General features: G+C 46.7%; 1 protein-coding gene across 1 annotated transcript in view; it reads right to left on the reverse strand.

The window, feature by feature from the left end:
* Positions 1-667: 667 nt before the first annotated feature.
* Positions 668-13967, reverse strand: part of LOC142802945 (uncharacterized) — a 52146-nt gene continuing 38846 nt past the window's right edge. The window contains exons 8-10 of the mRNA XM_075888029.1: positions 10639-10776; positions 2831-3010; positions 668-865 (exon numbers count right to left, since the gene is read on the reverse strand). Of these exons, the coding sequence (XP_075744144.1) occupies positions 701-865; positions 2831-3010; positions 10639-10776 (483 nt within the window). The 3' untranslated portion in view covers positions 668-700. The remainder of the gene's footprint in view (positions 866-2830; positions 3011-10638; positions 10777-13967) is intronic.

Here is a 13967-nt window from a genome sequence, read left to right on the forward strand (position 1 = left end):
TAAATGAATCGTCCAAGCATGATAATTAGGACATGGAAGGCATGTACGGCATAGTTTACCTCCGCCTCGTAACGTTGTGCTGGTTTTAAAGTGACGTATCAACTTTCGTCATTCGTGCTTCGCATAACATGGATTCCCATGGTACGTGGGATCTGCCATTTTTTTTTGTTCTTTTCACGATCGTATTGTTCTGTACACTGCACTCAAGCTTCTACGCACACAGTCGCCACCATTGTTAAAAACGTGTTTTTTCTGTCTCTGTCTCTCTCTGTCTCTCTCTCTCTCTCTCTCTCTCTCTCAAGAAGAGTGCTATCCACTCCTGCGTATTGCAGCTCCTAGCCTATCATCAAATGCAGCTGCCTTGATACCTTCTGTGATGGAAATGTCATGCAAGGCTGCAACAGAGCGTGCAAGTTGTACACCTGTACACTTTCAGCCAAAGATACAACAAACCTTGCGCAGGAACTAATTACATCCACATACAACAAATAACGTGTGCGCAGTAGCTTCTTACATTTATTTAGGAAAACATAATTAGGCTACGATAGAATTTCTTAGTACATTAGTTTTAAAGAACAAGATTGGTGCCTGAGACGATGACGGGAGCAAGAGTGGCAAGTAAACTAGAAGCCGGGGAACCAGCAGTTTGTTTCATTCGTGTGGTTATAGCGCAGTGGAAGCAGTTGAAAAAATAGGAACACTAACATTCGTCATCATAAGTAGATAGCTTGTCAGCGAGTCCTCCATCGTCGAGGCTGGTGGGATCGTAGAAACGAAGTAACTTGTAGTAGTCGCCAGATATTATTGGCCGTGGAAACTTCGGGTGCGAGGCCATCCATTCGACGTCCTTTTTGCTGCACTCAAGCTGCGTTGAAATGCGGAGACGAGACATCATTGAAACAGTCTCAGTGGTATTCGTTGGCCTTTCAGATACTACGTGCAAATTTCAAATAAACAAAATACGCCTTTGTTTTATCCCTCGAGTCGCTACGTCACGTCAAAAATTCCCACACTTAGACTGCTGAAAATTTATTGTAACCATATATTTTTTATCGTTGTTTCTTAAAGAGTCTTACAACCACTGAGGACACCAACTGAGATAATTCAACTACTGGAAAGATTGACTATTGTGTTTGCTAAAACGAACACTGTTCATCTTATTAGAAGGGGAGTTATCATTTATGCACTGAAAATTACTTTTGGTGCACCATATAGCAGAAAACATGCATGTGATTCCCGTGATGTATGCTGTCACGTGCATCTATATTAGCACAGTCATGCACTTCAATTTTTGTTATTCGCAGAGGCCATGAGCACGTGACTCGTGATGCGGTAAAGGAATTTCACGTGACCATGCATTGCTTCGAAGAGTTATTGTGAACATTGATTGATTGATTGATTGATTGATTTGTGGGGTTTAACGTCCCAAAACCACTATATGATTATGAGAGACGCCGTAGTGGAGGGCTCCGGAAATTTCGACCACCTGGGGTTCTTTAACGTGCGCCCAAATCTGAGCACACGGGCCTACAACATTTCCGCCTCCATCGGAAATGCAGCCGCCGCAGCCGGGAATCGAACCCGCGACCTGCGGGTCAGCAGCCGAGTACCTTAGCCACTAGACCACCGCGGCGGGGCAGTTATTGTGAACATGAAAGATGTTAACCGCAGTTTCTCTCATTCCCGTGAAGACAGAACCTTGAACATGGCAAAACAGTTTGCGTGGAGGGATATCGCCATTGCTATCGCTTCACATCGTTGCTTGGAGAGGAACTTGCACTGTATTCAGTGGTTTCACAGAACGAAAATTCTTGTTACGAAATATTCACACACATTGTTAATCAATCACTGCCTAATTATTCGTGAAGGGCCACAGCTTTCTGTCGCACCATAAAATGTTGGGTCCATAAAAATCAGTTGTCTGTCCCATTAAAAAAAAAGGAAACGATGGTGGCCCTACACCTTTCAGTGAATCTAATAACGCAATGCTTCTTAGGCAACCACGGAGTTGCGTGAAACCTTAGGCAGTAACAATCGTTAGTCTTCTTCTGCCAACCTACACACGTAAGCTAAAATTTGTCAGCAAGACGATCATCCACAAGCTTTTACTTATTCACTGGTCAGTTATCGCCTGCTAGGCTAACAGGATTGCTAATATATAATAACTGCACGTAACTCTAGCAAGATGTGATCCATGCAAACAGCGGGATATTTTCGTAAATTGTCCCCAACATTCGCATGGACCTTTGGCGTCTTGACATTCATGCGAAATCTCAGCGGTCAATTATACTCAAGGCTTGATATTCATCCTTTGCTCCGACTCGCATATTTTAACTCATCGACAAAACCACTCATTCCGGTAGCATACTTTTTGTGTCATGGGCCTGTTCACACAATCGATATATGGGTACGTGAATGACGTAGATTACTTCGATTACTTGTAATAATACGTGTGCAGTTTGCTTTTACTAAGTGTCATTGCTCCACTGTACACGCTGTACAGGCGGTGTATGTAACCGCATCAGCAAACGGCAATTATTGTTCTGAGCTCACATGCTGTGTGCGCAAATGTCACAGAAGGGAGCACAGACAATGAAAGAAGCACATATAAAAAGATATTTAAAAAGTCAAGAAAAGAAAACTTTGTTTGGCTTTTTGTGAGCCAGAATAAAATATAATGGCCCAAGTTATTTTACAAAGATTTGTAGCTGGCAATTTGTTTTACAAGATAAATACCCTTATAGAATCTAGCGATTCTTCTCGCGTATGACAGTGTCGCAGGAGTATTGGGTGTCAGCGGAAACATGAAAGATAACTAAAACGTACGTACCTGCATCGCTCGTCGCTTGTTGAGGAACCATGTGGCATGAAATACGATTGAAAAGATGACCTGGACTCCAAAGTCTAAGTTGCAACGAATTATCATGTCGACTGCGTCCACTCTGCGCAAATTTGTCACATTCTTCAGGTCAAGGTTGAGTGACTTCATCCACGCCACGAGGTCACCAGTCTGAAACATATTTGCATGCCTGCAGAATTAGGCTGTTTTTTGACACACAAGAATTTTCATCTGATGCGGCAGCTTGCAATAGTAATGAATAATACAACATCTTTGATATTCCTGAATATGCAAAGACACAACAAATAGTACACTGTTATTCAAATGTATTGGCGTTTTTTTACGAACAGAATACTTTAGCTGTGACAACTTTAACCTATTTTTTTCCACGAAAGAGTATCTGTGTCCTTAAATGTCATTTTTAAACCCCAATATAACCTGTGAAAGCCTCAAGCATGCATTTCTTGTACGTGAATACACAAAATTAGTTCTGTATCAGTTTTTTAAAAGCATTGGGGATTTCGTTTTTTGTTATCCAAGCTCAAAGAGTATTAAAGTTTGCTAGAATAAAAAAATTAATTTGTTTCATTGGCAATATGGCACCAAGATAAAAATAGAATAATTTGCCACACTGCTTAACACCCAGTGTATGTTTTGTGAAGGTGTCCCACTAACCAATAACAGTGGCGAAACAGTGAGTTTAAGAATAGGAGGCATCTATCTTTCTGTTATGGTGAATTTTTGTTAGGTTATGGCGATAATGAGGAAAAACGTTTTTCTTAACTTGAAGCAAAACAAAAGGAACGTAAAGCTTGCAATGAAGTTCTTGTTCCTCAAGAAATGCACCCATATTTCTCACACTTACCCACTAATAGGCCACTCACTTATCACTCTCATCAGCCAAATAAGCCCGCTCAAGATTGGGACTCGCGCACCTAATTTCGCAATTCATTAGTTGTGGCCCTGGTACATACACCGCTTAGCCGCGGAAGCTGTAGGCGCTTTAGGCGTACCGTGGGGCTTACATTTTTTAAGCTTCTCTTTCGAACGTAGACAGTGTCTTTAGGTTAGCAACTTCAGACCTTGTCATAGGATAGGAGCTTTGCGTTTCATCGGAAAATATTTTTCTGTGTGCCTTTATCATTCCTACAAAAAGACTTTATTTTTTCCGAAACAGTGCAAGTAACAAAACATGTCGTTGGTCTCCACATCGCTTATTGACGCAAGGTAGGCTGGCTACTATAGTGGACAGCCTCTGAGGAGGATAACGAGGTAGTTCTGTGGGCGCATGCTCTGGTGTTCGTGCTTTTGGTCTTTGGTACCGAAAGTAATTGCCCTGTTTTGTGCCTGCGTTCCTGTGTTCTTGAGACATTTTCCGGTGGAAGTGCGGAGTACGGAGTACGGTAGATGATACGGTCCCCATATCACCCCTGACGCAAGCCCATCAAGTAGCTCAGCCGAGCTAACCCCTGTGAACGTACGTTCCAGCCGTCGTTTCCAGGGACTCGAGCTTCAGCACGGTTTGCTGCCTGAACGTCAGATGACTATGAACCAAACACCCCCTAATGTCACCTCGTCAGCACCAGCGCACCTGGTTGTCAACAAACCGAAGACGCCGAAGATATTTCACGGATCTACCATTGATGACGCCGACGACTGGCTCGAGCATTTCAGCCGGGTTGCCGTCATAAACAATTGGACCCAAGAGCGTCAGCTACGCTATCTCTTCTGCTTTCGTGAGGACTCCGCGAAAACGTGTTTTGAGAACCACAAAACAACGTTTACGTCATGGGATGAGTTTCACCGCCAGTTCCTCAAGGCCTTTGCCCGAGAGGACAGGAAAGAGACAGCGGAGCGGGCTATAGAGTTGAAGGCCCTAACGAAAGGGTTACGACCTACATAGAAGACATATGGGCTTTTCAGGCGTGTGAAGCCCTCTATGACCGAATCCAAGAAAGGTCGGCACTTTATGCGTGGCGTTAAAGAAGAGTTTTTTTGCCGGCCTGATTCGAAACCCACCTGCGACACTTGCAGAGATTCATGAGGAAGCCACTGCCATGGAGAGGGTCCTTCAACAGCGTGCCAGGCAGTATAACTGTGGCGTACATCTAAGTGAGGTCACTTTTCCCACTCTCGGCTATGACGTCAGAGCGTTGCGAGAGCTCATCAGAGCTCCATCAAGGAGGAGCTAAAAAAGATGCAGGTGACTGATTCACCTGTAAAGCAGCTCTTCGTTGCGGAGATGATATGCGTCGAGTTACGGCAAGCCGTTCACGCTCCCCAACAGTCCGAGGCGCCACAACAGTGGCACTGCGTTGAAATGATCTGCGCGGTAGCAGTGCGACGTGCTCCATCGTGCAGGTTACCCAGCGTGTTATACCCAAATGAGCAACGCGCTCGGCAAATGGAGGTGTGCTTCCGTTCTCGCAGCCCACCGTTGATCCCCCAAGCACGACTAACGAAGAGTGACATCTCGCGTACACCTGACCACAGGCCCCTTTCTTTCGAAAGTGAGAAAGCCGCACACGTCTACCGAACATGTCCATACCGCCGTGTGGGTCTCCGCGGATTTTCGCCTAACGCCCGTCGTCCCCGACCTGGTGAGTGACAACAGGAAATAGAGATTTTCCTCTCGAATTGTCACAATATCGAACATCGGTCGCACGAGGCCCACCGTCGTCGCTGGCTCGCTACAGGTCACCGAGCCCAGCCTACACACGTGGCGCTCTGGAACGCCACTAACCGAGTCCTGCAAGTCGGGAAAACTAAGTTCAGCTACGTACGGAGGTGAGGCTGCTGACGCTGACTCTACGTAAGATTCTCCTCTACGACGACGGCGATGGCAGAAAAAAGATGTAGAGACGCAGTCAAACGTGGTACGAAGAGTGGTAACATCAAACATTTTAGTAACTGAAGACGAGGAAGAAGTAATGGTGCTAATCGACACTGGAGCAGACACTTCCGTTATGAGCATGGGTCTTGCCAGCAGGCTGAAGAAGGTTTCTACCCAGTGGGCTGGGTCCCAGATACGTACAGCAGGAGGTCATCTTCTCACTCCAGTTGGATGGTGCACAGCGCGAGTCGTTATTCATATATTTACGTATCTCGGAGGTTTTGTAATACTGCCGTGTTGCTCGAAGGACCTCATTCTCGGACTGGACTTCCTGCGTGATAATGGAGCCGTGATTCACTTGCAGGAGTTGCAGGTGACGTGATTCACTTGCAGGAGTTGCAGGAGTTGCAGGTGCAGGCACACGCTTTAGCGCGAAAGCCTCACCACCATTACGTCAATGCTTTGAGGATTGTCGATGATAACGTCACGTTACCGCTGAAGAGTGGCGTGTTGGTCTTGGTAACCTGCGACGTTTTCAATGAATTCAATGACTATGAAGGTATTGCAGAGGCAAATGTGCCATTGCTGCTCAAAGGAAACATCTGAATAGCCCGAGGCTCGGTTAGAGAATAAATGCTCTCGAGTTCTGCTGACCAACATCACCAATCAGTTTCAGCACGTTCCAAGAGGCACCATTATCGCTTTCCTCCACAAGATCGCCAACTTTTTCGATGTCGGCACAATGGATATGACTTCACCGGACGCAAAATCTTGTGCCGACCTGGGAAGCCGCATTCACGTTAATCCAGACATGCTAGATTCACAGAAAGGGCGGCTGCTAAACCTTGCGACGGAATTCTCGGACTGCTTTTCCACGACATCGAAAGTTCAACGTACTACCGTAACAAAACACCGCATTGTTACCGAAGAGTCGGCGCGGCCTCTTCGCCAACATTATACCGTGTGTCTCCGAAGGAAACAAAAGTGATTAAGCATCAAGTTCAAGAAATACTGAATGATGACGTCATTTACCACTCGACAAGCCCGTGGGAATCACCTGTTGTCCTAGTAAAGAAAAAAGACAACACCCTACGCTTCTGCGTCGACTACCGACGGCTTTACAAGGTCAAAAAACGCGATGTTTATACACTGCCACTGATTGATGAGGCCTTAGACCATCTGCGCCACTCCCAGTTCTCTACATAATTAGATCTAAAGTCAGGGTACTTCAAATTGAAGTAGACGAGGGCGACCGTGAAAAAACCGCGTTTGTGACTCCCGACGGGCTCTAAGAATTTAAAGTGCTGCTTTTCGGTCTTTGACTCGCTCGCTGGATTCCGTGCCGACCGGTTGTTTTCTCGCGATCTCCGACGTCAGCGTGGCTCTGGCCGACTGGGCTCGCCCTACGTGATCTCCTGACGCCGACCTCCCACCACAGTGTGGCTCTGACCGACTGAACTTGCTCTACGCCATCTCCTGACGCCGACAAGAGCTCTCGCAAGTGGTTCCCCGTCCTCGGACTCCTGTGACCGTGTTTACAACTTTCCTATCTCTCCTATCCCCTCGATGTGTCATCGCTCTCATGCTTTCACGCTTACTTTATCTCTCTTTCTCTCTTTCTCCACACCTTTATTCCTATCCTTTTAATCCCTCCTCATCCCCATTCCTTGTGAGCTACTGTTGAGGTGTCGCTCCCTGAAGCAGACAGTTACGCGGCTAACTTTTCTTTTCTTTTCCTTCTTACAACATAACCACTCCCCCCCCCCCTCTTTTCTGTCTGTGTTCTACTTCCGCCACATTTCAAAGCATTAGAGACACTGCACTCGCTGGACTAAAGTGGCAAACGACTCTTGTATACTTGGATGATGTCGTTGTGTTTTCAAGCACGTTTCACGAACATCTTCCAAGGCTAAAAAGCGTCCTCACTGCAATACGAAAGCAAACCTTACTATCAAGCCCAAAAAGGGCTACTTTGGCTATCAGGAACTCAAGTTTACTCGACCACGTGGTGAGCCCGGGGAACGATCTACCTGATTCAGAGAAGTTGGCGGCCGTTGCCGAGTTCTCTCGTCCTGGAGACAAGAAGGCTGTTCAGCGATTCCTCGGAGTCTGTGCCTCCTACCCTCATTTTGTCGAAGGATTTTCGCAAATTGCGGAACCTCTTACAAGGCTGACACAGCCAGATGTGCCCTTCGTATGGATGGAAGAACAACAACAAGCCTTCGTAGAGCTACGCGATCGACTGCAGACAGCTCAAGTGCTGGCACAATTTGATGACACTGCCTACACTTAGATTCACACGGACGCCAGCAACGTAGGAATCGGAGCCATTCTAGTTCAATGGCAGAACAGCGCAGGGCGTGTAATCGCTTTCGCGAGTCGCAGTCTCATAAAAGCCGAGGATGACTACTCTACCACCGAAAAATAGTGCCTAGCAATTGTTTGGGTCATTAGCAAGTTTACAGCCTACCTATACAGCCGGACATTTCGAGCCGTCAGCGATCACCATTTGCTTTGTTGGCTTGCCAATCTACGGGACCCATCAGGCCGCCTCACCCGCCGGAGCCTCCGCCTTCAAGAGTACGACATAACGGTTGTCTACCAATCAGGAGATAAGCATACAGATGCTGACTGCCTGTCTCGTGCTCCTATTTCTCGACGTCATCCGACATTGAACAATATTTACCCTTTATTGGCATCGTCGATGTGGTGCGGATGGCTGAACTTCAACGTGAGGACACTGAGCTACTTTCAGTCATCCATCGTCTTCAAAGAGAAGACATTATCATTCCACTCCCGCTCCCACGTGGATAAACATTGTGTTGCCTGCGGAACAATGTTCTGTGCAAGGGAAATCTTCAGAGCAGCCAGGAAACTTTTCTCCTTGCCATTCCAACGGCACTGCGTGAGGAAGCTTTGCAGGCGTGCCACAACGATCCTTCTGCCAGTCACTTAGGCTTTGCAGGATAATAGCGCGCAAGCGACAAAGAAATTACTGGTCATAACTGCATTCATCTGTTCAGCGCTATGTCCGAGCCTGCCGTGACTGTCAGAGGTGCAAAGTTCCACCGCAAAGCCCGCCGGCTGCCTCCAGTCTTCAGATTCACCTCCAGCACCATGTAAGCAAGTGAGAATGAATCTTCTCGGCCCATTTCCTACGTTTAACCAGAATATAGGTGAATAATTGACGCAACCGACTATCTGACTCGCTATGCAGAAACCAAAGCTGTGCCAAGGGAACTGCAGTGGAAGTCTCCAGATTATTCGTCCACGACATTGTTTTGCGTCATGGTGCAACTGCTGTTCTCATAACCGATCGCGGAGCAGAATTTACGGCAGAGTTATTGCAACAGTTCACCAAGCTGACAGGAAAACAACATCTTATCATCCCCAAACGAACGGCCTGACGGAGCTGTCCGTCACTGGCCGACATGCTATGTATGTTGATGTATAGCACTAAAGGTGGGATGAAATAATACCCTACGTCATGCTTGCTAATAATATGGCTGAGCAATAGACCACAGACCTAACACTATTCGAGCTTGCTTATGGCCATCGCGTCACAACACCGTTAGACGCCATGCTCCCCGTAGACCAGGACACAAGCGGAAGTGACATCGTTGACGACTTCAACGAGGAAGCCGAGGATGCCGGGCAGCTTGCGCGGAACCGCATTCACACGCAGCAAGATACCGACGCTCACCGTTACAACCAAGGCCGAAGAAACGTCCACTATCAAACAAGTGACTATGTATGGGTGTGGACACCAGTTCGACATTGTGGGCTTTCGGAGAAGCTGTTGCGACGCTACTTTGGCCCTTTTGAAGTTGCGCGCTACCTGAGTGACGTGAATCACGCGGTAGCTCCCAAAAGTTCCGGTACCAGTTTAAACCGACGATGTCCACGTCCAGGAGTAGTCCACGAGGTACGGATGAAACCGTACCACGCTCGCGAGTTATGAACACTTCGGACTTTATTATCTGCAACAGGGCGGGTTGCTTTTTTTTCGTTGACGCGACAATTTTTTCATGGCCATCTCCAACATATTTTCATTCGACCGGGATGGTTGCTCTTGAAAGGAGAGAATTGACATAAGGTAGGCTGGTGGCTTTAGTGGCCAGCCTCTGAGGAGGATAACGAAGTAGTTCTGTGGGCGCGTGCTATGATGTGCGGGCTTTTAGCTTTCAGTACCGAAAGTTAACGACCTGTTTCGTGCCTCCATCTCTGCGTCCATATGACAATATATTATACATGTAACTATACGTAGCTTGGTTAGGGTTTGAAAATTACCCGCCACGGTGGTCTAGTGGCTAAGGCACTTGTGTGCTGACCCGCAGGTCGTGGGATTGAATCCCGGCTGCGGTGGTCGCATTTCTGATGTAGGCAAAAATGCTTCAGACTCGTGTGCTTAGATTTAGGTGCCCATTCAAGAACACTATGCGGTCGAAAGTTTGAGAGGCCTGTAGTACTAGGTCTCTCATATTCATACGGTGGTTCGAGGACGTTAAACTTCAACAACTGCAACAACAATACGGCTCGCACAATTTTTTGTGACACCTCGTATACTCAAGTATGAATCGTGAAAGGGGAGATTCAAGACGACCATGTTGCTTTGAGTTGCTTCTTAACATAACTGCTGTTATTGATTGGTAGATAGTATATTCATGAGTTTCAAATTACCATGTGCTTTCTTGAAGAACTGCCATTGAGTAATAAAATACGTTGACTTAGACACACTTCGTTAAATTATTCTTAACCCACAGTAAGCGCCATAACAATAGTTATGCCAGCGCTCTGAAAGGACAGCTTCTTTGATAAGTTGAGAACTCACACATTTAAAAATATACACGTTCTTGAAAAAGCTGACATCGTGGCTTAGTTACGTATAAAGTGAAACATAGACAAATATTATAGTTAGCATACTGCAATGAGCTATTTTCTATTGTGTGCCTGATTTTGCTCGTACCTCTTTGCGACTCTCAGTTACCATGGAAACGCAGTTTTGAAAGAGCCCAGCAGCTTTCTGCCACGATGTCTGGTTTCTGGCGGGAACCTTGGAGTCGTAGGCGTTCGAGATTGTGGTGGTGGACAAATCTTGAGCAATCTGCGAGAAAGAGAAAAGGGAATATCTGAACAAATATCTCCACTTGGTACATCATAATTCTCGTGCCTACGTACTTTTTGTAGTGTTGTAAGATAACTTTGAAGTAGATTTTACTGTTTCACAAACGCTACGCAGTGTATGGCAGTGTGGACCGGGTTGAAAGACGAGCACGGCAGCAAAAGGACCCTACAACAACGTAGAATGTGACGTATCAACGCACGCGCAAACGTGTATGCTTTAACTGCTGTTGCTCTCCAGCTGTCACGTTCAAATTTTCACTATGAGTGCGGTGCCATACACTCCTGTGATCAGCACAATAGCGAACGGGTATCTTTTGTGGAGAATTTCGTACTTCAAAATCCGGACTCCCTGATTCGGCTAATATCACGCGTCGTACTCCATTAGCGATACCGCATGCGTGAATCGAGCTCCGAAGATTCAGTTGTTTTACCTATTTTTCAGAAGAAACTGCCTGACGCTATTTTGTATACAGGTACTCGGTTTAATATAAGAAGGGAACGCTGTGACTGCCACGACAGATGCCCATGATTTCGTCACAGCCATTCAATAAGAACAGCTGCAGAGGGATTGTAGCACGGTTGAGTGGTAGCCAGTGTAATGCCACACGTAGCCTACTTCCGCACATGCCGACGCTCGACGGCGCATGCTAATGTGCCACCAGAAGCGACCGCCATGAGATTCTATTCTATCACCAGTGTTGTTCGCTTTCCCTCACGCTGTTCCTACTATCACCTGCTTGCATCCTCTGCTGTTCTCCTCGTTTGTTCTATTGGTTACGCGGACGTCGCTCAACGGAGGAACGTGCACATAAAAGATGAACCCTAAAAAAATGACAGCATATCCACGGAGCGAATGATGAAGAGTGGGGCGAAGCATTCGTCCGTCCATTCGTTCTTGCTTCCGTCCGTCCATGCGTCCGCCTGTGTGACCGCCCATGCGGCCCGTCCGTGCGTGCGTCTGTTCGTGCGTCCGTCCCTCCGTTCAACCATGTATCCTCCTCTGCGTCTGTTCATGCGTCCATCCCAAGAAAGATTAAAAAAATGGCTGGAGTAGAAATGTTCGCCAAAAGTGAAGCCGTTCTTTTGACGAGATGGTGGCTTTGGTGGCCATATTACTAAGGATCACTACAAAATTATAACCTCTTAAAAAAGAAGTGTTTCCCTTGCACGCCCAACGAGTTTATCGTGACAACTTTTTCGTGTCACATAGTTCTCCAAGTGCGTCTTAGTGTTACTAGGTTTCCTTAGTGAGCCTCTAATTGGAAGCGAAGTTTTTTGAAGATTCATTCATGCATACTAGTTTGTGTGTTATTTCATCTAGAACAACTATCTTTTAATACAGAACTAACACAGATTTACATAACATATCAAAGCCACTTGATCTTTAGGTGGGCACTATCAGAAAAGAGCATGTTTCTGCCATCTTGGCAGTGGCAAATGGTGGCTTCACTTCTGCTGGCAAAGCACTGCGGAAGCTTGCACTGCAGCAATTTTTCATTATTCCTCCTTGATCCATCCATGCATCTGTGTGTGTGTCCCTTTGTTCATTTATTCAACACTCCAAGTACCACCATCTCGCACCTTTTCATCGTATATTCCCCATATAGAAGCACTGCCATCCAGTGTACATTTCAAGGACTAAACGAGAGGTAGCACTCGAGCACTTTCTTACGGCTTGCACTTCGAGTCTACTGCCCACCATTAACCACCTCGAGTTCATTGTATATACTAGTTTACTGTATTCATGGCACTGCGGCCCAACGCTCTCTAAACCTTTCTAAAACCAAGGAGGTTACGCCCAGCGAGTATAACGCAGCAACCTTTTCCTGTCAGACAGACAGGAAAAGAACAAATTTTTCCGTCGAAGGTCCTCAAAAAATACTATCGTCTTTAAAACTATCGCATATCCGCGGAGGACTCGATGGTGATGTGGGCGAAGCTCCAGAGGTTTTTCGGTGATACCGTGAATCCTGTGAAGTGCAGCAACCGGGTCCACCCGGCGCCGCGCGCACTTTAGCACCGCATTCCGCTTTCGCATTTGGATGTCCGCTTCTCGTTGAGCTCGTTTCGGAGCGGCTTCTTTGATGCGCACCGTATAGAGATCCGCTTGTCGTTGCCACAGTTCGAAGTGGCGTCCTTGGCACACACCGTCTTAGGATCCACCCGGCGCTAAGCTTGCGTGGCGCAGCCTCTTGAGCTATTAGGCGCGATCCGACGTTTACGGCGATGACCCAAGAGTATTAGAGATAACGTGCGCGCCAACGTAGCAGCTACTTGGAGAGTAGTGGCACCTCTAACGCCATCTGATGTCCATACCCAATCGCCATATTGCACACATCTCTACGGGGCAGTACCGTTTAAGAAACTAGACGAGAACTTGCGATGACGACACAAAATGCGTACAACGCCATTTAGTATATTGTCACCGAACTGCATTTTGCATCTATCCCTGTGGAAAAGTGCTATTTATTGTATGATAAGGAAGACGATACTGGGTGTGCCAGGGAGACGAGGGATTGCCCAAGACTATAAGGAGTTTTGCACCTAAAAAAATAACCCCAAATCTGCACGTTACACTGCATATAGTCTTGCGTCTGGAGAGAGGGAAAAAACGTTTATTTGAAGTTCTACGCAAGAAAATTGGTGAAACGTATTCTGGAGGCGCTGTGTTAGTGCCTCGAGCGTGTAGCAGAAGCGAACGAGCGAATCGACACACGTAAAACACGAGCGCCACCTGGCAGTTCGAAAACGAAGGAAGGCGTGCTCGTTCGCGGAGAAAGGTGCGCACTTGTCTCGGAGATGATAAGGTGTCGAACGCAAAGCGACGAGCAGATGCCACCACCATGTCGTCTTAGCAAAACGTTGGAAGCACTTACCTTTTTGAGCATCACGTTGCACTGTCAGTGCAGCGTGATAAACACTACGGTCCTTAAAATTACTTGTGTGTGCCTTCTCGAGTATAAAGGCACACATACAAAACATCGACATGTTGTTATGGTGCCTCAGATATGCTCACTAAATATTTTTAACAGACAATCGTACAAGTATGAACGCTGAAGCTTGAGCAATATTGGAGGGCGCTGCGGATGGGTTAGGTCATTCGGCGCCGTTTGAGGTATCGGTAACGGCGGACATACAGACAAAAGTACAGACAGACAAATGTACAAACAG

This window comes from Rhipicephalus microplus, chromosome 3 (assembly GCF_043290135.1).
Source record: "Rhipicephalus microplus isolate Deutch F79 chromosome 3, USDA_Rmic, whole genome shotgun sequence".
Taxonomy (NCBI): Eukaryota; Metazoa; Arthropoda; class Arachnida; order Ixodida; family Ixodidae; genus Rhipicephalus; species Rhipicephalus microplus.